Raw genomic sequence first — 25,055 nt, forward strand, 5'->3', positions numbered from 1 at the left:
CGGGCGTCCAACGTTACATTAGTCTGTTAAGACGTGGCAAATGTGTGTGTCGTAAAAATTTAGTGCAATAATGAGGACCTCCGAAGTTTGTGGAAACATGAGTAGATGCTTTTTTTCTTATTCAGTGTTTTGCTGAAAGGCTTTGTCGCAAAAAAAATGTTTGCACCCAGCTAACAGTGTCACAATATCTTTTTTTTTTCGCCCCTCCCCTAACCCCTGCTCCCCCTGGCCCCTTCTCTCCTCCTCAAAAAGTCAAATAAAATCAGCAAGCAAAGACCAGACAGCATTACTTTTACGACACTCTAAGCCAGAAATGCAACACACAACATACAGTATCTTGCCGACTATACATCTGTTAAGCTTTTTTTTCCTTTTATAATGACACATACTTAGCTATAATAATGGCCATAATATAGTGTCCGAATACATCAAATCTTCATGTATGTATCCTATTTACAAAAAGAGCTTCAACATGACTTGTACAACATTGACAACTGCCCAAAAAACTCAAATAAGCCTCTTGACTGTATCACATAGAAGTGATGGTTTCAACATGCGTTTTTGAACAGCCACGGTTACTTGTCGGCTTGCGAACACTTCCCTAATATACATACTGTACATAAAATTGATCTCATTTCGTTTTTTTTTTATTCTGAGATGTAATAAAAGGGTGTCATCACTCCTGCTGATTTTAACTCGGAGTGACCATGTGTAAGAATCTCATTTCCCAAATCTTTGGTATGGAAATAAGGCCAGGCGGGATCACACATTTCGTTCTAGATGACATCAATGCGAGATTTCTGCTTCTTGAATTTTGACGCTTAGCCTTCTCCAAACCCTTTGCTTTATTTTTTCCTTTTTATTCAATAAAACATGCAACAAAAAAACACCAATAACGTGAAAACCAAATGACGTAAAGCGTGCCTGCCATTGGTTCTGTGACGTTATATCAAATTCTTCTAAATGCAGTTAAGGTCACGCAGTGTTATCGCTAAACTGTACACAGACACGCACACCCAAAAAAAAAAATCCGGTCTACGCTTTAACACTGCGAAACAAGGCGATGAAGGAATAGTGCTGAAAATATCAAGTGTTAACAGCTACCTTGATACGATGCTCCGAATGGTTGGATCCTAAAATGAGTCTATGTACAGTCGCTTTAAAGATGGCGTAAGGCCTCGGACTGAAGGAATAAGGCAGCCAAGTTGATTCCTTTTAATGTTTAGTCCGACAAGTGGCCTGAAATCCCATCGCTATCCCTACCGTTTCATCCACTCCTTTTTAGAAGTTTTTCAACAGTATGGGATTTTTAAGAAAGAAAAATGTCAACCATGCTCAGGCGTCAATCACTGATTTGGTTTATGATAAAGTAGAAAGAACTTGTCAAAAATTCAGCACCTGGTAGCATAAGTCGCTACCTGTTTTAATATTTCGATATGGCAGGCAAATGTTAAACAACCAACACGACCAACCTATTTTTTTAAATCCACATTTGGTTAAACTGCACACACGGAAAATAGTTTACATTTTTTTGGGGGGTGATGTCAGATTGTGCCAAATCTCTTATCCGTCTCACTTCCAAGTATTTGTTCAATATTGCATTCTTGAATTTGTTCGAACGTGGAAGAGGTATTTTTTTTCCCCCAAAAAGCTCACAACATCACTGCATGCCGAGCCACTTGAATCTCTTTTTTATTTCCAAGGCTTTCATTTCTGATTGTAGACACCGGGTGGGGGCGGGGGACCAAATGGGAACCAAGGAGAAGGTTAACGGAACATCAACAGAAAGAGAAATAGAGAGAGAGTAGAGAGTAGAGAGTGAGAGTCAGCCTGGCACTTTTTTTTAAACAGAACCAACGGCAAATGTCCTTTCAAGTCCCAACAAACTCGTAAAAAACAACACAGAGACACTAGAAACGCACCAAACGAACGGATGACACAGAACACAAGTGTGTCGAGCATCAAAAAAGTAAGATCAACCCAGCATCTCGACAGTCGTCGGCTGGTCTTTGCTCTCCAGCCAATCGAAGCCAGAGTTCACAGTATCGCTGCATATCTGCTGAAAGAGCGGATCGTTCTTCAGTTCTTCCAGTGTCGAGTCTTCATATTGTTCCTGCTGTTGATTGGGGTCAAAAAGCAGATTGGTGTCCAAGGTGTTAAGGTCAGTAATGCTACTGGACAGATCTGTGGTCAGTCGGATGTCGTTTGAAAAGTCGGACGCCACCGCGTTGAGTTCCGAGGCCACTTGGCCCACCAGCTGGGAGCTGGGGTTGAGGGTGTCATCCCCTAACAAGTCCTTGACGGTATTGTTGAAATCCAGCCGCTGCTGCTCGTCCTCCACTTCCCGTTGGGTCTCCTGGAGCTGCTGCTGCTGCTGCCGTTCGGGCTCAGCGAGGCCCTCTTGTGCTTGGTTGTCCGCAGCGGAGAAGCCGACCCGCTCCCCGCCGGCGTTGGCGAGGTAGCCGCGCTGCTGGAGCTCAAAGGCGACCGGGCCGGAGGTGACGGGCAGCGAGGTCTGGTGCGACGTTCCCGCGGCGAAGGTCGGCGTCGTCTCCAGGATTTGTGTGAGATTCATGCGTGCGGTGTAGTTAGACGGGAGGTTGTTCACCCCCAGCCCGCGGACGGATTCGTCCCCGTCGGCCTCCATTTTGCTGAGAAGGACGTTGGTGATTTTGGCCGTGTTCGTTGAGCCCTGCACGGGTAATAACTCGCTCTGCATCATGATGTTCAGCGGTACGGATTGGCTGCGTTGGACCATGCTCTGGACGGACGCGGCCGACTGGCTGTTGGACAGAATGCTGAGCACTTCGGAAGTGATGGCCGAGTTAAAGGGCGAGACGACAGCTAGGGTGGCGCTAGCGGCATTGGCGGCGGTCTGAAGGATCCCGCTAGCATTCCCGCTGGAGTTCCTCTGGCGCACGGCGGGGCTGACGCTGCGGCAGCGGAAAGTGACAGACGCGGAGGGGGCGAGCGCTTTGCTGTCCAGCGGGGCCGGCACGGCAAAACTCTCCTGTTTCGCGGGAGCGGCGACTTGCTGCGCGGGCGAGACGGCCGTCAAAGTGCCGAAATGAGCCGAATCCGATCTGGACTGAGGTTGAAACGACTGGCCGGGGATTGCAAAAGCGTGCGGCTTCCGAAACTGGTCGTCCACCAGGTCTCGGTAGCTGGGTAGGATCCCGATGCTGTGGTTGGACAAGGGCCCGCTTGAATTGGTGGCGTTGTAGCGGTTGTTGATCCACTCCAGTTTGGCTTTATCCGGGTGCGTGGCCGTGGGCCTCTGCATGGGTTTGACGGGGCTGCTGGACACGATACTGGCGTCGTGGTAACTGGAGTTGATGGGCGTGAAGGCGAAGGGGTTTCTGCACTCCACGGGACTCGGCGGGACGCTGCTGCTGCAGTTGGACAGCGGCGTGCTGATAGGGGTGTGGTGACCCAGCGCGCCGTCCACGGGGGTGACGGGAGCCATTCGGGAGCAGGGGCTCTCTCTTGCGAGGCTGTGGCTAAGGGTCATCTCCGACGTCGGCGTGGGTGTCGGCGTGGGAGTCGGCGTGGGAGTTTGGACCGGGGTGGTGCTGCTGTGGGCGGAGTGGTAGAAAGTCGCGCCGGCCTGGTGCGCGTCGAGGGTGGGATTTTGGCCGCTGGCGGGCTGGCCTTGGAGGGTAACATCCACGCAGCTGCCGAAAAGAACCTTCAGCTTCATCTGCTCCTCCATCTGGACCAGCTCCTCAACGATACTGTCCTGGGTCATGTCGTCGTCGTTGAACGGGAAGTAGTCCATGTTGGGCTGAGATGCGCTAAAGTCCACCATGTCCTGCGCGAGGACCAGCTGAGCGGGGGCGTCGGAGGGTCGGGTGATCAGAGCAAGCTGCTCCGCGGGGGCTCGCTCGTGGTCCGCCGAGTGTTTCCGGAGCTCATCCAGTTGACTCTCCTGCCATATTGTGCTCTTGAGTTCGCCCATCACGGAGGGATTGTGCGCTCCTGAGTTGTTTGCCATTTGCTGTAACAAAAGCTGCTCGGACGTTGGCGCCGCGTCGGAACGCTCGTCCGGTTTCACCATCAAAGCTTGCGGCTTGACAACAGTCGAGGAGCCCTGGATGTGCGCCACGGGGGAGTCGGAGAGCGCCAGGATCTGCGGCGGGGCGACCGAGGCGGGTTTGGCGCTCACTTTGCACGGAGCGCTTTCCGGTCGGGCTGGAGTTCCCGGTCGCGCGATCCTTTTCACCGCCACCCCCATTCCGGTTTTGGGATTGTCAGCTGATACGGGCGGCTGCTGAGATATAAAAACTCTCTTGACGGGAATAACGTGAGATTCTCCGCTAGGGCCCGTGCGCTTTCTGGGACTTTTGGATTCTGCGCAGGGGTCTTTTGAAGCCGGGATACCACCGGCCGAAACGGCGCCGACGGAGGCGTGATTATCAACAGTCAAGTACAAGGTGCCGTCATGGCAGTTGCTGTTATTGCTGTCCTGAATCCCGGCGAGGGCGACCGAGGCCGAATGGGAAATGGAGTCACTCCTCATCCTGGTGATCTTGTCCGGTCCTGGAGAACACTTGACGGATAAGCTTGGCTCACTCGCAGCCCTGAACTTGGCCACTCTCTCCTCGGCGGAGGCGACGCCGGATTTCTCAGCACCGGAGACAGTGCTGTTGTAGCTTCCAGCTTCGGACCCCTTGATGTCGATGGAGGGGGTCAAACTAGAGGCAACAGGTCGGACTCCGCCGGCGACACCTTGCGACTCATCGATGGTTGACGTCACGGCGCGCACGACGGTGCTGCTGCTGGCGCTGCCGCTACTGCTGCTAGGAGCTAACGCGATAGCTGTCATCTTAACCACGTTAACCGAGCTGACGTGGGGGGTGGGCATCACAGTTTTGATGGGGCTGTTGGTAATGAGCAAGGTAGGAGGGGAGCGAAGTGTGATGGCACTGGTGGCGGAAGGCTTGGGGAGGATTTGAGCGTAGCGGGTGCCGTGCCGTGCCAAGCGATCCCCCACCGGGCTTGCAGGGATATTCTGGGGGGTTTTGGGGGACTGCTTCAGGGACTGGGTGACCACTAAGTTCACAGGGAGCACTTTTCCCTCGGTTGTGCCGACAGGGGATGGAGAAGTCATTAGCTGCCGGCTTCTCTGTACCTGGGAGAACAAGAGGGGGGGGGGGGGGTTCTTGAATGATTTGACGTGCGTGTCGTTACACTTTTGCATTTGGTGAAGAAAAAAAAAACGCTTATTCAGGGATGCATCTGGGGAATTAAAAAAAAGGGGGCAGTTGGCCTCCTTATGTATTTGGCCCCCTATTGAAAAGGAGGCCAAATTGTAAATTTCCCGATTGTAGGACTATTGAAGGACAACCGACGCCACCGAACAAGTTGTGTCCATAACATAAAATCACTTCAAATGACTTCTACTGAGCGTATTTTACAAAGATTCCACCGCATATAGCTATGTTTTACGTTTTAAGACTGGCGCTGACAATTCAGGAGGTCTTGTTTTCGAGTTGATGACGATGCCTGACATGACGTCACGTCTGGAACGCCCCTCATCGAGAAAGCAATGCATTTTGGGTACTTTGCTTGGTCTGAAAACTTGGTGTTGATCCGTGATGATGGCGAAATTAGAAGGAACATACATAAATAACGCGACGGTGAATCATTGTGTGTTGCACCAAGACTACTATTTGATACTAGTTGACACAAATTTCCAGCAGACAAATCAGCCCATTTCCAACAGAGCTTAGGCGCCATCTTGTGCATTTTCTGGAACTCTATATTGGAGTCCTGGCGGCTTGAATTGATACGGGAGAACTTCTTTAATCAATTGCAACAAAGTAACAGTAACAGTAACAAAAAGCATCTTCTCCGAATCTGAAGCCATTGTTTTTATTCTAGAGCAAGGCAAGACGTCCTGGCGTGACGTCACGAACAAGAGGGCGGAACCTTCAGAAACTCGCCATCTCCGAGGTCATTTTGAAGTGGTCTTGAGACACTTAAAATATCAGCCTGTGTGTTTTGGGTATTTTAGATGCTATAAAACGTTTTTCTGATGTCAGTTAGGAAAGAAAAAAATGGTGTCGGTTGTCCTTTAAAGGCTTTCCAATTCTAATTATGAAATTCTAAAATGGTTGGGGCCCGATTTAACGAGATGGTCGAAGTATACAAAACTGTTTGAAATCAACCAAAATACATACGTTGGAGCATGATATTTCTAAATAGCAAATGAAAAACCATTATTTGACTCAAATCTATTTTTCTAATATAACAATAAACAATTTTAATTCAAGTCAAAACATTTATTCATATATAAAATAAACAAATATTTTAAATGTGCTTTTGTTACTACACAATCAATCCCGTGCTTTTTTGATATTCTACGGTATTACAGAGAAGACAAAGAGAGCAGACTTAGCCCAAAATTTCTTCCTAGCTTCTACTTAAACAAATTCCTTTGCTTTGAAGATTTCCGATGTGCCTCAACAGCTCTGAAATCATTCCACTAGCCGGGAAATTCCAATCATTAACACTCTGCAGATGTGTTCGATTGTTTCTTAAAAAAAACAAGAATATGTTTAGTTTTCTGCCTGTTTTCAATGTCTTTTCGAGTTTTACTCCTGTTCTAACACTCCATACTGCATCCATCTGCCATGTTTTATGTAAATACTGCAGTGCACCATGGGTAATTGAATATTTGATTCGCCCTTTGGCAGTTTCCGGCAGATCACCGAAATGCCCGAAATATCCTCTAGCACGACTTTGGAACGCAACAAATGCAAAGCGATTATGTGTCGATATTGGTAAGGCAAGATGGAAGATGACAATTGCTGTTTAACTACATTTTTTTCTTTAGCAATTGTAACAGAAGTATGTCACACGTGGGGCAGATCACGTAGCAATATGCGCTAATCGTAATAGACTTGCGTTGGTGCTGGCGCAATGGAGTTACAAAGTTGCGCCAGTGGCTGTCAAAATGCGTAAATGGCGTGGCCCAGATGCATCCCTGCTTATCGTACTGCTGCGAGTGAAAATGCTTTGCTTTTGTCTGTAAGTGATGGTCAAGAACTGATTTCGTCAACAGTTCCCTACCGTGACTGGGCTGGGCACAGCTGCTACTACGATGCCGATGGTGGGCTGAGGAGACAGCAGAGCGGGGCTGCCGCAGGGGAGGGTCGGGCCGGGGGTGCTGGCCTCCGTTCGTTTGACTTGCGCTTCGCTGGGTAAAGGAGAGTGGAGCTTCTGTTCTTGCTGCTTCTTCTGGATCTTTCGCTGCAGTTGCTGCTTTGCATCAACGGAGGGCGAGGGCAGGGTCTTCACCTGGGGCTGGAAGGAGTTGGCCTCGGCTGTGGGGACAAATGCGGAAGCTGGTGTTGGCGTTTTCATGCCTATTGGGGGGGTTGCGAAAAGTGAAAGAATTAAGAACATGTCATCAAGTCTTCTCAGTGAGGATAGCATTCATATTCCGCTTGAACTACCATATTTTCCGGCGTATAAGGCGCACCCCCAATGAATGATGTATTTTCAAAACGTGTCCATATATAAGGCACACCGGACTATAAGGCACACCTTAAATGAATGAAAAAAGTTTCCCAAATATACAGTATATAAATATATCAAAGTTTTCCAAATATAAGGCACATCACATTATAAGGCACTATAGTAGAGGCTGTAGTTACGCACTACTACTTCTTCTACAGCGGGAAATGGTCATTGGCTGTTGACGGTAGTTGTGAGACCTGTTGTGGCTCAATATTACTTCACATATAAGACGCACCGGTGTGTAAGGCACAGGGTCATCTTTTGAAGAAAATCAAGGCTTTTGGGTGCAACTTACAGTATACACCGGAAAATAGTGTACATCTAATTTATGGAAACACAACGGAGCACAGCATTACATAATAACAATCTTGTTTTTTTATCTGCATTGTCCAAAAACTGTACCATGGTCTGTTTTAAAGGATATTAACTAATTTGTTGCCATTCCCAAATTTATTCGGGTCTTGAAAAGTATGAATGGGTTTTAGTTTTTCTTGCGCGGCTGCAGATAAAGCGCTGGTCAGAGGGGGCAGCATTTGCCTTTTGTGCATGTTAGCGCTTTGTTACACCTCCTGCTGTTGTTAAAGCACTACATAAAACAATATGTATGCATTGTGTTGTACAATATTTTGTACAGTCGCCCACATTTCAAGCTCAGATAACGCCAGACCCATAGAATTTAGGAATTAACCTCATTTTTTTCTGATAAAAGAAGAGAGTCTAAGGAATGTAGTCCTAAAAGCCAATATTCTGTGGATCCTGCAATTTCAGTGACTCTGGCACGGGAGTGGACATATTTATACACATCGTCTGACGAGGAATGAGTTAAAGTTTGAATGCAGTAAAATGGTAAACAAAAGAACAAATGAGGAAAATCACAAACACTGAAGCACTGAGAAATTCCAAATCAGATCAATTCAAATTAAAAGCAAGTCAATTTTCCATTAAAAAATGGCAGTGCAAAAAAACAGGTTGAATCTTCCATACCTGTTGTGGGTGTTCCTGTCATAACAGTGAGCGCAGCCATGGACTTGGTACCAATGTAGTGGCTATTCAGCAGGAAACGCGCGAGATCCTCTACGTTGTCGAACTGACGACTTAAGACCTTTTGGGCCCACTCGCACACCAAACCACAAGCTGCTGACCTCATTTCATCCTCGGCACTCGGGGACTGTCCGGACGCCTCCATCAGTTCACACTAAAATGGAAAAAAAGAAGATAAGAGGTGAGTGAACGAACACGACACGCTATTTGGGCATTGATATTGAAGAACGTACTCCATCGCCGGATTTCTGCAGATCCAAGTTGGGTAAGGACGGCATGTGAACAAAAGCTTTCTTTCTTAAGCCGCTATAACAATATGTGCGAAGGAGTTAAGGTTTGCATAATGGTTTCATTTATGATGTGATTTTCCTGATGAAATTCGATTTGTCTCTACCCCATTCTCTCTTTAGTCCAGGCAAGCGAAAAACTACTGGGAAAAATCCGCCACAAATAGAATTGTAAAACAGAAAATGGTTGACTAAAACCTCCTGGTGCAAGTGTGAGCCGAGCAAAGTAAGCTGTTAGCGCCCTCATGTGGTCAAACTAGATGTAATGTCTCTAAACCACTAAATCACGGGTGCTCACACCTTTTCAGCATGGTAGCTACTTTTGAAATGACCAAGTCGAAATGATCCACCCATTGTATTTATTGAGAAATATATTGAGCATTCTTGCAACTTATTTTGATGTATAACCGCATATGTTGCACAACACAACATAATTCTGTTCACCCAAATAACTGGCAGACGAGACAAACACACTTTAAAAATGTAATTGTGAATAAAGTCCTACTTCCATTCCATATGAACGGTATACTTTTTTCTTCCTACTTGGTCCAGCTGCCCCACTCATTTTATACCCTATTTTACGTTTAAGAGGAAGAAAACGAGCGAAAAATTATTGTGTAACAAACGGCTAGCTTGTTAACTTTGCAACGCTCAGGGGCGCTGTTTGAGCACGCACAGTGTACCTAATAATGAGATGTCACCTGATTAGTTGTCCGATATACAGTAAAGTCTCGTTATATCGATATCGGATATATCGATAGTCCCGGTTATGTCGATACTATTTCTATGCACGCACGGAGAAAATTACATGCAAACAGGGTCGGATATATCGATAGTCCCGGTTATATCGATATTTTTTCGGACTCCCTTGAATATCGATATAACGAGACTTTACTGTATCAATCAATTAAAGGGATAGCTGATAGGCTGACGTCTAGTTTTTTTTCTTCAAAACAAATCAACTTTATTTGGATAGCGTCAGTTCATGACAATGTCACATCACCTTCTCGTGCGATCTACCAATAGTACCTTGGAGATCGACTGGTGCACTAAATGTAACCAAATTAATTGGAATCAGTGCTACAAATAATTTGACAGCATTTAAAAGTGAAGAAGAAGTGCGGAGCTAACCAAGCGCTAACGTGCACTGACATGCCTGTGATGCTAAAATAGAGCGCTGTGATGCTAAAATTGAGCTTACTTGTGTTGGTATTCTAGTACCTTCAACGGACATATTCTGTGTTCCGTGAACGCTGGCGCGTGTGGCTGCCACTGCTCACCCGCATAAAAACTGATCCTGTGACTGTGAAGGGACCTTGAGAGTTTTTAAAGGCTGGCTACCTAGCTAGCTTTGTAGCTGGCTACCTAGCTAGCTATTTATTTGCTATCTATTTGCTATCTATAAACTACCTAACTAGCTCGCTGGCTACCTAGCTAGCCATCTATTTGCTATCCATTTGCTATCTAACTAGCTAGCTGGCTACCTCGTTAGCTATTTATTTGCTATCTAACTAGCTAGCTGGCTACCTAGCTATCCATTTGCTATCTATTCGCTATCTAACTAGCTATCTATTAGTTATCTATTAGCTAGCTAGTTAACTTTCTATCTATTCGAGTTATTCCAGGTTGAGTGAACGCTGCCGCATGTGGCTGCCGCTGCTCACCTGCAAAAAAACTGATCCTGTGACTGTGAAGTGACCTTGAGAGTTTTGAAAGGCGCTTAGACATGAAATTTATTATTCTTATTCTTAAGAAACGGTGGAAATTGTTGAAAGGATATTTGGATTTTCCTCTCATCCCGAGTCGACGTGCCTTCATGTTGGGAAAGACATTCTTCATGATCTTCCCAAAGTCGGCAGCACTCAATGGATTGTAGCCGAGATTGTCACAATAGCTCCTGCAAAAAAAAAAAAGATCCAAAGAAGTGCTTTCAGTCAAAAAATAAATAAAAATACATTTTACAATTGTGTTCCAAGTAAAGAAACAGTCATCAGTCTTTTATGTATTTTTTTTCCTAAAGAAGCATTGATACACCAGATACACCAATTTTAAGATAATAATAATAATATTAATAATATTATAATAATAATAATAATAATAACCACCACCATCATCATCATAATAATAATCATCATCATCATCATCATCATCATCATTTAAAAGTGCCTTTCAAAGCTCTCAAGGACACTTTAAACTCACAAAACGGGGACATGAATAAAACCACAGCTAAAAAAATAAGAACAGGAGATAAAATTACAGTGAATGAGAGTTTTGAAAGGCGCTTATAAATGAAATGTATTATTATGATGTTTGTTTCCTAACTGACATCAGAAAAACGTTCTATACCATCTAAAATACCCAAAACACGCAGGCTGATATTTTTTGTCAAATGCAAAACACCAATAAAAATGACTTTAAGTGTCCCAAAACTGCCACAAAATAAGCTCGGAACTGGGCAGATTCAGAAAGTCCTGCCCCTTTGTTTGGGACGTCACTATTGGTCACACACTCCCTTGCTCCAGAATTAAAACAATGGCTTCAGAGAGTTCAGATTCGGAGAAGATGCTTTCTTGTTACTCATCCAGTTATGAATATGATTTAAATAGTTCTGAAGAGGAAAGCAGAAATGTTTGCAATCGATTAAAGAAGTCCTTCTGTATCAATTCGGGCCGTCTGGACTTCAAATGTAGCGCCCAGATAATGCACAAGATGGCGCACAAGCTCCATTGGAAATGGGCTGATTTGTCCACTGGGAATTTGTGCAAATGACACTTTTATGCGTGTTACCGCAATTGGCTGCGACACACCATTCACCATTGCATTATTTAGGTAGTTTTCTTTCTAATTTCGTCATCAATACGGGGCAACACGAAGTTTTCAGACCAAACAAAGTACCCAAAATGCATTGTGTGTCGCTTTCTCGGTCACGGGCAATCCCTCTGTGACGTCAATTAGGGAATCGTCATCAACTCGTAAACAAGACTGAATCTTCAGCGGCAGTCTTAAAACGTAAAATATAGCTATATGCCGTGGAATTTTGTAAAATGCGCTCAGTAGAAGTCATTTGAAATGATTTTACAAATTATGGACACAACTTGAACGGAGGTGTCGGTTGTCCTTTAAAATATAAGCAGAACAAAGAACAACAGATTGAAGAGCAAACATAGGGTTACTTTCTGTTTTTTTTGTTTTTATTGGGAGAGTTAAAACACCAAAATAACACCGCCGTCCAATTCTATTGAGGATTTCTTTATTTCAGCACTTGTTGAAAGGACAACCGACGCCTCCGGACAAGTTGTGTCCATAATTTGTAAAATCACTTCAAATGACTTCTACTGAGTGTATTTTACAAAGATTCCACCGCATATAGCTATATTTTACGTTTTAAGACTCACGCTGAATATTCAGGAAGTCTTTGTTTTCGAGTTGGTGACGATTCCAGACGTGACATCACGTCTGGAACGCCCCTGACCGAGAAAGCGTCACACAATGCATTTTGGGTACTTTGTTTGGTCTGAAAACATCGTGTTGATGGCGAAATCAGAAGAAAAAAACATAAATAATGCAATGGTGAAGTGTTGTGTGTTGCACCAAGACTACTATTTGAGACTAGTTGACACAAATTCCCCGCAGACAAATCAGCCCATTTCCAACGGACTTTGGGCGCCATCTTGTGCATTTTCGGGGACGTTACATTGGAGTCCTGACGGCTCGAATTGATACGGGAGGACTTCTTTCATCGATTGCAAACATATATGCTTTCCTCTTCAGAACGATTTGAATCATATTCATAACCGGATGAGTAACAAGAAAGCATCTTCTCCGAATCTGAAGCCATTGTTTTGATTCTAGAGCAGGGGTGGGCAAACTTTTTGACTCGCGGGCCGCATTGGGTTCTAAAATTTGACAGAGGGGCCGGGCCAGGAGCATTTGGAGGGAGTGTTTGGGCCGGAAATACTAAACCTAAAGCATTAAAGGACAACCGACGCCTCCTGACAAGTTATGTCCATAATTTATAAAATCACTTCAAATGACTTCGACTGAGCGTATTTTACAAAGATTCCACAGCATATAGCTATAGTTTACGTTTTAAGACTTACACATAAATAACGCCATGGTGAATCGTTGTGTGTTGCACCAAGACAACTATTTGATATTCGCTGACACAAATTCCCAGCTGACAAATCAGCCCATTTCCAACGGAGCTTGGGCGCAATCTCCTGCATTTTCTGGGTGCTACATTGCTGTCATTGACGGCTCGAATTGATATGGGAGGACTCCTTGAATCAATTGCAAACATTTATGCTTTCCTCTTCAGAACCATTTGAATCATATTCATAACTGGATGAGTAACAAGAAAACATCTTCTCCGAATCTGAAGCCATTGTTTTGATTCTCGAGCAAGGCAAGACGTCTTGGCATGACGTCACGAACAAGGGGGTGGGACCTTCTGAAACTTGCCATTTCCGGATTCATTTTGAAATCATTTTTATTGGTGTTTTTCATTTAACTAAAAATATCAGCCTGCCTGATTTGGGTATTTTAGATGCTATGCGTTTTTCTGATGTCAGTGGGAAACACAAAAAAATGGTGCCGGTTGTCCTTTAAATGTAGTGTCGTAGCACAGTAAGAACCCAATTTATTTACTGTCTTTCAAATGTGAAAAATATCCCTGATCAGTTAATACATTTGTCTCAAGGAATATGGCGTTTACATACTATTTCGCAGATACTTGGAGGAGGAAATGGAAATAGATTAAAATAACATATGCACTGTGATTTATCAAGATTGTTTTTAATAAGTTTTCATTGAAGGGGCAAAGTTAAAGAAATCAACATTTATTGAAAAATGGAATCACTTTCAACATTCAAAACATATTATTACACAACGAAATATTCAAGCTCAATAATACCTACTTGTGTTAAATTCGCCAAATCATAGATGGTTTGTCCTGACCGCGCGCTCAACAAACTCCTCACTGACGCCCTCGCCTTCACGCGCAAACAACACACGTGTACCGTCGCCGAGCACACAAACATAGGCTACCAGCAGTTGAAATTTGCATACTCGGCACGGCAGCCAATCAGAAGCCTGCTTCTTTCTTCCGGACTTTATCAAGCGTTATAAAGTCGTGCAATTGCATGTCATTTTCCAAAATAGATGCACCGAACCTCAGCCCAGAAGAAAGATTCAAAAGAAGCTAACAACATATGTGACGCTACAAAACGTAAATTTACATTAAACCGTGACTGTAAAGTGTACGTGAGACTTATGAAACGGGCTTCGTGGCTCTTAGGAAGCAATGCAAACGTTGCATTGTGCACCACAATGACAATCGACTACTGCAGCAAAATCTACGGCCATGCACATTTACCGTAAATTAAGCAAGGTAACATTTGTAGTGGGTGCATTCTTCAATTAAAAAAAAAACCTAAATGGTTTTTGGCAATGTTTTTTAATGTGATTGGTTGTCTCATTGTGCTTCAAGTTGTGAAAAAATGGGGCAGGCAACTTTTCAGTTAACTACTCTGTTGTCCACTAACTTTTTGTCATGAGTTTCAGACACTGTTTTTACTATAATTTGGGCAAGTTCGGCGGGCCGGATTAAAAAGCCGAACGGGCTGTATGTGGCCCGCGGGCCGTAGTTTGCCCATGACTGTTCTAGAGCAAGGAAAGACGTCCTGGCGTGACGTCACGAACAAGGGGGCGGGACCTTCTGAAACTCGCCATTTCCGGGGTCATTTTGAAGTAGTTTTGGGACACTTTAACTCATTTTTATTGGTGTAAATACCAGCTTGCATGTTTTGGATATTTTAGATGCTATAAAACGTTTTTCTGATGTCAGTTAGGAAACAAAAAAATGGTGTCGGATGTCCTTTAAGTCTGGGGTGGGGTTAAAGGGGCAGGTGGTAAAATGTGAACATTTCGAGAAAATCACAGTGAGCTATTTTTAGGAAGAGGCCCAGGTGTCCTTAGGGCTATATAGTGCCCGAAGACAACTTGTTGGTGACCACTGCTCGACTTTATATTTGTGTTATAAACTGTACCAAAGGTGAAGGAGAAGGGCAGCCTTGATCAAGGACACCTCAAGAGTAATCAGGAAGTCGACACGCATCCCTCCAATCTGCCATTCCTATTTTGCTTCGTTTCAAGTGCTTTTGTAATGTTAATATTGTTTTCTTGAGGAAATGCTGTTAGCTTTTCTTTTTTATTTAAATTGTGTTCTATACTAACAAAATGAAAAGCAACTCATGACCGCTGTGAAGCAGACATTTGTCATTAACTCATTCACTGCCAGACGTGCAAAAATGTGTCCACTCCAGTCCCAGGGCTTTTGTCATTGCCACACGAATTCCAGGACCCACAGAATATTGAACTACATAAACATTCACTGCAGCGTAAGAAACCTTAGACTCTCTCCTTTCATCAAAAAAAAGAGTTAATTCTTAAATTATAAAGGTCTGGAGTTATGAGCTTGAAATGAGGGTGGCCGTGCAAAATACAATGCAGTACATACATAATTGGTTTATATAGCGCTTTAACAACAGCTGAAGCTGGAAAGAAGTGCTAACATGGAAAAAAAATGGAAATACTGCCCCCTTGTGGAAGGGATAAACATTGCCAGAGGCCATGGGCAGTGCTTTTTCGGCACCCAAACAAGAAAAAACTAAACCCGGACAAATTTGGGAATGGCGCTCTACGTCATATGTTTAATTCCCGAATAAATTCGGGAATGGCAGTGAAAGAGTAAATATTGTTTTTTTTTTGTTGAGGAAATGCTGTTGACTTTGCTCTTTGATTTAAATTCCGTTCTTGCATCTTCTAACAAAATGAAAAGCAACTCATGACCACTGTGAACCAGACATTTGTCATTAAAAAAAAAATATATATATATATATATATATATATATATATATATTTTTTTTTTGTGGGGCCACACCGGCTCCGATCCCCCAAACGGCACTCACTTGTATTCATCGTAGACTTCCTGTTTGGGGAGGGATGTCTCTGGGTGCTCTTCTAGGTGATTCCGTATCCAGTTGAACGCGTACATCTGCTGAGTGCGACTCGATGACATGGAACTCTGATCGCTGCGGTGGTGCAAGAAGAGAAAGCAAAAACGGTCAGACCGTGTCCTCCACTGGGCGCATCATTTCTTGTGAAGACAGAAACTTGAATACCATAATCCAGGAGTGGATGACCCCCTCTCATTCTCAGTCCAATTGGGCACAATTTGGGGGTTGGGGTGATGAATAGATATGGGGAAACAAATGAAACACAGACAGCTAGGTATAGCAAAAATCTACATCGATCAATGTTTGACTTTATAACACAGCTGACATGAACGCGTGATCATCCCCAACAATATCACAAAGCAGATCAGGAACAAAAGACTTGAAATTTCTCTTAATAATTTTTTGGGAGTGTCTGTGATGTAGCAGAGGATCGTTTTAGACAAAGAATGAGACAGCGGCGCCAAAAATGTCATCATGAATCAAGCAGACAAGGAAGCATAGGCGAGAAAAATGGAAATCTCGAATCCAGTGTACTTTTCTTGGTGTGAAAATAAAAGGAGTACCTTTTATCACTGCCGCTGCTGGGACCAGAAGGCAATTTAAGGTAGAGGTAGAGCTTTTCGATATCTGTAAACTTCTCAACATCTTGCTGTGAAGGAAAAGAAAAAACCCAAACAACAAAGAAATGACAGCGATGATCAGATCAATGCGAACCTACCTTGAGGAAAAATAATTGCTTGAAATAGATTTTCTTTCAATAAATGCCCTATCGAATGGTCATAGAAGATAGTCCCGGTGTGATTGTCAATCAGGTTACATACTCTTGCATATATATATATATATATATATATATATATATATATATATATATATATATATATATATATATATATATATATATATATATATATATATATATATATATATATACAGTAAAGTCTCGTTATATCGATAGTACCGCTTATTACGATATTATTTTCATTTCCCTTGCACATTTCTAGTCTTTTTATGTATAATTAGTACAACACGAAGTTTTTAGTACGATACCCGGTTGTTACGATAATCCGGTTATTACGGTGCTCCTTTTCATCCCCCGCCGGCCATTTTTGTTGTTTACATCGATATATCCGTCGCGCCATTGGTCAACTTGGTCACGTGTCTTGTTACGTGAGCCGCCATCGGTCGCGCCATTGGTCGACTTGGTCACATGAGCCGCCATCGGTCGCGCTATTGGTCGACTTGGCCGTGTGACTTTGTCACGTGACACGCCATCGGTCGCGCCATTGGTCACCTTGGTCACGTGTCTTGGTTACGTGTCACGCCATCAGTCGCGCCATTGGTCGACTTGGTCAGGTGACTTGGTTACGTGCCCAGCACCCGTGTAGCAGAGCCATTTTCATTTTCAGACGCTAGCTCGTGTGTAGCAGACGAGATTGAAGTGTTTGCGTTAAAAGGTAAAAATGGGAAGCAGAAGAAGATTGATGACTTTTTTAAATTGTATACATAATACAGTAAGATGTAAGCGTTGCAGTTTCCCTGTTGTGTTATGTACATGCCCACTGTACTGTATATGAATGCAATCGTTTTTTGCAACAATGTTTCTTGTTTTGTCTGCTGAAGCGCGATGATTTTGAAAATTATTAACATTCCATACTGTGTATTAAAGGACAGCCGATGTCACTTTTTATTCAAATGCAAATAAAAATGACTTCACGCCAAGACGTCTTGCATTGCTTGTGAATCCAAACAATGGCTTCAGATTCGGATAATATGCTTTCTTGTTACACATCCAGTTATGAATATGTTTCAAATACACTGTAGTTCTGAAGATTAAAGCATACATGTTTACAATCATTAAAGAATTATATGTGCCATTTTGAGGCAACATTGGGGGAACATCTCTCACCCAAAAAAAAAAGGGGGCTAATGGCCAGCTCCGTTTCTTATATGGCGCTTGGCTGCCCTCTTTTGGCGGCTTTTGTTTAATGCAGTTCGGCGCAGGATCGGATATATATATATATATATCGGATATATCGATAGTATATATATATATATATATATATATATATATATATATATATACACACACACACATACACACACACACACACACACACACACACACACACACACTCTGAATCTGAATGATAGACAAATAACAAAAAATACAGTGGATTGATTGATTTCTAGCTATCGGTACTTTGAGACTTGAGTCAAGAATATTTGAAATCCTCCATCCATACTTCTAAATTTCATAGTCACTCATGAGGGATTCCAGGTGTGCTTGGATGCCTATCCCAGCTTGGATGCCTATCCCAGCTGTCTTCACGCAGTAGGCGGGTTAACAATCTGAACAGGTCACATTTGATAACATGTTTATTTATTTTGTTCATTAGTGTCAGTTGTAATGCTCCACTGTAATTTCTGTCGGTGTGGCCAAAACAAATTCAGAGAGCTCATTCATGTTTGCCCAAGAAGCTCAGCTCAGGAGGATGTCGGCATCAGCGCTAAAACCATTTTGTGCTATGTCATCATTTATTGAGCCAATATTTGTCAAGCGTAATGATTATGGCAGCTATTTGATTTTTTTTTTTTTTAACTTCCAAAGGAGGTTTGAACTGAAATAAACCCTCTCGGGCACAATTTGTGCTGTCTGTGCTTAATGAGGACTCATCCTGCCAACCTGAATCTGTCAAAAACGTGACACCCATGCCGAGTTCAACAACAGCCTACTAAAATAAAATAGAAAAAAAACATTCTCATGTCGCTTTGATATGACATGTAAGTGATATACTCGGCTATATTCCAAACCAATTACGTGGTTGGAATTTACACAATGAAGGTTGTTCTTTAATATTCAATGATCAGGTATTTGGTAGGCAAGATGTTTATGAAACAAAGTCTATTTTTACAACATTGTGAACATTTCTGCGCTGTAGCTTTGGTATGTTTGATGTCAAGCCGAATGATTTTGAAAAATGCACCCCGTCCCAACTATTACGATTGTCAGAATTAGAATCATCTTTATTGCCAAGTATGTAGAACACACAAGGAATTTGTCTCCGATAGAACACACTGCACTAGTATCATCATAAAAAAAATTGCAAAGAGCCACTATACCAGGCATGGGCAAACTACGGCCCGCGGGCGACATACGGCCCGTTAGGCTTTTTAATCCGGCCCGCCGAACCTGCCCAAATTATAGTAAAAACAGAGTCTGAAACTCATGACAAAAAATTAGCAGACAACAGGGCAGATAACTGAAAAGTTGCCTGCCCCATTTTTCACAATTTGAAGCACAATGAGACAACTAATCACATGAAAAAACATTGTCACACAGTATAAAGTTTTTTTTAAATCAAGAATGTACCTACTACAAATGCTACCTTGCTTAATTTGCGGTAAATGTGCATGGCTAGATTTTGCTGCAGTAGTCGATTGTCGCAATGTTTGCATTGCTTCCTACGAGCCACTAAGCCCCTTTCATAAGTCTCACGTACACTTTACAGTCACGGTTTAATGTAAATTTACGTTTTGTAGCGTCACATATGTTGTTAGCTTCTTTTGAATCTTTCTTCTGGGCTGAGGTTCTGTGCATCTATTTTGGAAAATGACATGCAATTGCACGACTTTATAACGCTTGCGAAAGTCCGGAAGAAAGCAGCATGCTTCTGATTGGCTGCCGTGCCGAGTATGCAAATTTCGCTGCAGGTAGCCTATGTCTGTGTGCTCGGCGACGGTACACGTGTATTGTTTGCGCGTGAAGGCGAGGGCGTCAGTGAGGAGTTTGTTGAGCGCGCGGTCAGGACAAACCATCTATGATTTGGCGGAATTTAACACAAGTAGGTATTATTGAGCTTGAATATTTCGTTGTGGAATAATATGTTTTGAATGTTGAAAGTGATTCCATTTTTCAATAAATGTTGATTTCTTTAACTTTGCCCCTTCGATGGAAACTTATTAAAAACAGACGCAATCTTGATAAATCACAGTGCATATGTTATTTTAATCTATTTCCATTTCCTCCTCCAAGTATCTGCGAAATAGTATGTAAACGCCATATTCCTTGAGACAAATTTATTAACTGATCAGGGATATTTTTCACATTTGAAAGACAGTTAATAAATTGGGTTCTTACTGTGCTATGAGGTTTGTACACACTACATTTAAAGGACAACCGGCACCATTTTTTTGTGTTTCCCACTGACATCAGAAAAACGTTTTATAGCATCTAAAATACCCAAACAGGCAGGCTGATATTTTTAGTTAAATGAAAAACACCAATAAAAATGACTTCAAAATGAATCCGGAAATGGCCAGTTTCAGAAGGTCCCACCCCCTTGTTCGTGACGTCACGCCAAGACGTCTTGCCTTGCTCGAGAATCAAAACAATGGCTTCAGATTCGGAGAAGATGTTTTCTTGTTACTCATCCAGTTATGAATATGATTCAAATAGTTCTGAAGAGGAAAGCATAAATGTTTGCAATTGATTCAAGGAGTCCTCCCATATCAATTAGAGCCGTCAATGACAGCAATGTAGCACCCAGAAAATGCAGAAGATTGCGCCCAAGCTCCGTTGGAAATGGGCTGATTTGTCCGCTGGGAATTTGCGTCAGCGAATATCAAATAGTTGTCTTAGTTCACCATGGCGTTATTTATGTGTTTTCCTTCTAATTTCGCCATCAACATGGATCAACACGAAGTTTTCAGACCAAACAAAGTACCCAAAATGCATTGTGTGTCGCTTTCTCGGTCAGGGGCGGTCCAAACGTGATGTCACATGGGAATCGTCATTAACTCGAAAACAAGACTTCGTGAATATTCAGCGCAAGTCTTAGAACGTAAACTATAGTTATATGCTGTGAAATTTTTGTAAAATACGCTCAGTCAAAGTCATTTGAAGTGATTTTATAAATTATGGACATAACTTGTCCGGAGGCGTCGGTTGTCCTTTAATGCTTTAGGTTTAGTATTTCCGGCCCAAACACTCCCTCCAAATGCTCCTGGCCCGGCCCCTCTGTCAAATTTTAGAACCCAATGCGGCCCGCGAGTCAAAAAGTTTGCCCACCCCTGCACTATACAGTTATATTTGGGTTAGTGTTTATAGAGTTAATGGCTTGGGGAAAGAAGCTGTTTAAAGATCTGCTGGATTTAGTGTGCATGGATCGATAGTGCCTGCCTGAACGGAGTAGCTGGTAAAGGTGGTGGGCAGGGTGCGGAGGGTCCAGTAGGATTTTCCACGCCCTTGTTTCAATTCTTGCAGTGTGCAAATCCTCGAGAGTGTGAAGTATTATGTTCAATTGTATCGCAATAAATATATCACATGTGGCACTGTGGATACTCACCAATATGCTGTCCACTTTTGATTGTACAGATTTGCTGCAACAAAAGAGACAAGAAAATAAATATTGGATATCAACAACTTTGCGTCATTTTACTTTGTCCTCCCATACATTTTACAGATTGACTACCTCATAGTTCAGACATTGATGTACTGTTACAAGCAGGCTACATTTTCAAAGGCAAGCAAACTACTGTACAAATATGACCAACCAATGCTGAGCAGTTTTATCCACTTAAAAAAAGGCAATTAAAAATGTGGGAGCACCTAATGCAGAATCCAATAAGTGCACACAATCAGTTCATGTCTCAAATAACCATTCAAAGTATATTTAAGAATGTGCAAACTGTTATTTTATGTCATGATTAACTGGAAAAATAAATACAGTGATACCTCGGTTTACGAACCCCTTGGCTTACGAACTTTTCGGGTTACGAACGTTACATTTATGAAAGTTTTACCTTAGCATATGAACTATTTTACGAGATACACACGGAGCTGCCACAATGAGTGATGTGTCGTTCGCGAACGAGCCCGTTCTCCTAACAAGAAAATGGTGGCCGACTGTTTTGCGCTCTATTCTCCGCCCCCAGTCTTCGGTTAAAGCCACGTGATTGGTCAAGAACGCAGCAGTGAAACAAAAGTGAAGTGGTGAGAAAATGAATAGAAAACAGTGAAATTTGGACTTTTTTCAACTTTGATAGTTCAAAAGCAGAGTGTAGACTGGAATGTTAAAATATCTCATCAATCAGGCTCCACAAATAACCCGCACAAGCCATCTGTACACTTGATGCAAAAAGCTATCATTCATTTTCCGTACCGCTTATTCCTCATTAGGGTCGCGGGGATTGCTGGAGCCTATCTCAGCTGTCACGAGCCAGGGGACACCCTGAATTGGTTGCCAGCCAATCCCAGGGCACACAAAGGCGCACAACAGTAACACTCACACCTAGGTACAATTTGGAGTGTTCAATCTGCCCGCCATGCATGTTTTTGAAATGTGGGAGGGAACCCGAGGACCCGGAGAAAACCCACAGGGTCCCGGGGAGAACATGCAAACTCCACACATGGAGGCCGGAGCAGGATGCGAACCGGCGACCTCTGCACTGTGAAGCCGGCGTGCTAACCACTTGACTACCGGGCCGCCCTCAAAAAGCTATCAACCCAGCTTTTTGAACTCATTCAACTCACTCAAACTCAAATAGCAAGGTAACAGACTCACGTAGAAACTCACCAACATTATGTATTCGTGAAAAAAATATCAAAGTTACCAAATTTGGACATGGGAGGGTTTTGCCTGACAACAGCAAAATACAAGAAAAAAAACATATAAAACTCAAATATCAAAAATCGTGGCAAAATGTGGTAGATAAATATTTATTCTTATCAGCCTATTGCATTTCACTTGTCACATGCATTTTTTCCTCCATAAAATCTTAGCACATTCACTGCCATTCACACATTTATTCATGGGGTAAAAATATGACCTAGACCGCCATTGCTGAATTTGTTTTTTGTTCTTGTTTGGGTGCCAATAAAGCGCTGGCCATGGCCTCTGGCAATGTTTTTTTTCCTTTCCACAAAGGGGGCAGCATTTCCCTTTTTTTGCATGTTAGCACTTTGTTCCAGGTTCAGCTTTTGTTAAAGCGCTATATAAACCAATATGTATGTATTGCATTGTATTTTGGAGAGCCGCCCACATTTCAAGCTCGTACAACTCCAGACCCATATAATTTAGGAATTAACTTTTTTTTCTGATGATAGAAGAGAGCATAATAATAATATTAATAATAAGGTTTCTTATTCTGCACTGAATGTTTATGTAGTCCTAAAACATAATATTCTGTGTGTCCTGAAATTCGAGTGACAACGACAAAACCCTGCCGCTGCAGTGGACACATTTTTTGCACATCTGGCAGTGAATGAGTTATTAAGGTCTTATAACTTATTTGTATGTGTTATTACAGATAATTAATAAGTAAACCTTAAAATACGACATCCGATAAATTTTAGGGTGCAGCAATATAATTAGGAAGTTTTAAGACGGCGGTGCTTTTTGCCCACTTTATTTGTTATGAAGAAAATTTTGCAAAGTCATCGTTTCTGTTCTACTGGAAGATCATATTCATTTCTTTAACTCAGCATGATTCCGACTTAATTCGGTTTCACTCCCTGGAGCTTTGTACTATCATTGTGACTTCTTTATTTCCTGTTTATGATCTCCTATCCATGTTATGTGATTTGGTAGAGCTTCCGTTGTTGTTAAAGCGCTATATAAATCAATATGTATTGTATGTATTGAAACTCAGCTTTTGCGAGGTAGAGACGTTGAGTACTGTCCACTCCGTGGCTACACAATGACGGAATCGGTGTGTATTACGATGTACTACACTCCTACACGGTAGTAATTAAAAGGACGCATAAGTGGCACGCACATTTCGATGAAAAGATGTTTTATTCCAGATGCTGAACTTGGCTGTGACACCTGTCACCGGCCTCACGGATGGACTGTCATTGGTAACATGGCCTCCCGTGGCTCCATGCTAATGATGCGAGCTACTACTACTGACGAAAACGACGCGGAGGTGTATTTTTCCACGCAAACATCAAGCAGCCACTGGAGCTTCGCTCTCTGTTGTCTCGTTTCCGTGCAAATTGTGCCAACACGCGTTGTTTATCCGGAGTGCTTTGTTCAGCTATAGTTGCATATAGTAGATGCGCTAATGACGGAGCTAACGTGGAGAAGAAAAAAAAAACACCAGGGCACCGCAGCGACGTCGGGATTCATTTCTATCCTTACCAAATTGAATTCTTGATCTTAAACTGTAACGCGTTCGCTTCGGGTCCCTGGAGTCCCGGCACCAGCGCTGGAAGAGAGCTGAGTCCCGAGGCAGGTTTCTGGTCAGCTTGTTGTTGATCATCAGCCATCACGGTCGGAAGGGTGGTGGGGGAGCTTTAACAAGCAGGCCGCATCCCCGGCAGAGCACAGCGCCGCACCGGACCCACCGCACCGCTGGCTGGCTGGGGCGGCCTCAGGGAGCTAGGGGAGCCCGCCACGGAGCATGGTGCCGACAAACACTGGACAGCAGGAGGAGGGTGGGGGGGAAGCCAAAGGAAAAGAAGGCGAAAATATGGGGGTCGGCCATGCACCAGGCATTTCGCAGAGGTCCCTGCGCTACCTCCAATAGCACGCCTGCAGCAGCCAGCGGCAGCCGAGGACGAGCAGCCCGCGTCAGGTTGCACGTTGGTAGCCAAAGACAACCGGAAATGTTTCCTATTCTCACTTTCAAAATAAGACCAGTACCACTGTCACGCTAAAATCATAAAGATTACTCACATACATAAAGCAATGAATTTTCAAGTGAAAAAATACCAAACCTGAGGTGAAATGTTCGCCACAAACACGATCTCCACTGTGTTCTGGTGTCCAATTCTTCCTGTTGATAGCCACTAGGCACAGTTGTCTTCTTTCTTCTGCAAGCGGTATGCGGTGAAATTTCAAGCCCGATCCTTTTTCAAATCGATTCGCACAACCAACTACAACACATGATATTACCACGGTTGCTATAATAATGCGAGTTTCATTCATCAACAGCGAAAAATAGACGTGAACACTCAGAAAACCTTCTCTCGTATGCTATCGGCTCTTGTGTTTACATATCTTACTGCCTACCGGAAGTCTCCGCGTACCACGTGACCAAAACAAATGACGTCACACTAGCATTTCCTATATTCGTGCACCACAATGTATAACAAAGCGCTTAACACGAACAACTATCATATACTGTACAGGATATTTACAGTCAAATGTGTTTACAATGCGTGTGGGAAGTAACTATTCAATGC

At 43.1% G+C, this 25,055-nt stretch overlaps 1 protein-coding gene across 4 annotated transcripts; it reads right to left on the minus strand.

The window, feature by feature from the left end:
* Window positions 1-1,823: 1,823 nt before the first annotated feature.
* rfx7b (regulatory factor X7b) lies at window positions 1,824-24,445 on the minus strand. Of its 4 annotated transcripts, none has more exons than XM_088996452.1 (10): window positions 24,010-24,445; window positions 21,214-21,247; window positions 16,432-16,517; window positions 16,034-16,138; window positions 15,821-15,943; window positions 10,629-10,749; window positions 8,799-8,879; window positions 8,509-8,719; window positions 7,075-7,370; window positions 1,824-5,131 (listed from the first exon to the last, which is right to left on the minus strand). In XM_088996452.1, the coding sequence occupies exons 1-10, from the start codon at window positions 24,135-24,137 to the stop codon at window positions 1,976-1,978; spliced, it is 4,341 nt and encodes a 1,446-aa protein (XP_088852578.1). In that variant the 5' UTR covers window positions 24,138-24,445; the 3' UTR covers window positions 1,824-1,975. The 4 variants fall into 4 exon arrangements, with proteins under 4 accessions (XP_088852578.1, XP_088852577.1, XP_088852575.1 ...); XM_088996451.1 differs by having other exon boundaries at window positions 7,075-7,328; window positions 16,034-16,071; window positions 16,431-16,517; XM_088996449.1 differs by having other exon boundaries at window positions 16,034-16,071; window positions 16,431-16,517; window positions 24,010-24,444.
* Between the last annotated feature and the right edge of the window lie 610 nt (window positions 24,446-25,055).

This window comes from Hippocampus bargibanti, linkage group LG05, assembly GCF_051943395.1.
Source record: "Hippocampus bargibanti isolate YZ-2025 linkage group LG05, ASM5194339v1, whole genome shotgun sequence".
Lineage (NCBI taxonomy): Eukaryota > Metazoa > Chordata > Actinopteri > Syngnathiformes > Syngnathidae > Hippocampus > Hippocampus bargibanti.

Excerpts from the sequence above, each read along its gene's own strand:
- rfx7b (XM_088996452.1), bottom strand. The coding sequence starts at position 24,137 with ATGGCTGATGATCAACAACAAGCTGACCAGAAACCTGCCTCGGGACTC. Across the intron at positions 8,720-8,798 it reads TGCAGAAATCCGGCGATGGA|TGTGAACTGATGGAGGCGTC; the intron begins GTACGTTCTTCA and ends TTTCCATTTTAG. Across the intron at positions 7,371-8,508 it reads GACAGGAACACCCACAACAG|GCATGAAAACGCCAACACCA; the intron begins GTATGGAAGATT and ends CCCCCCCAATAG.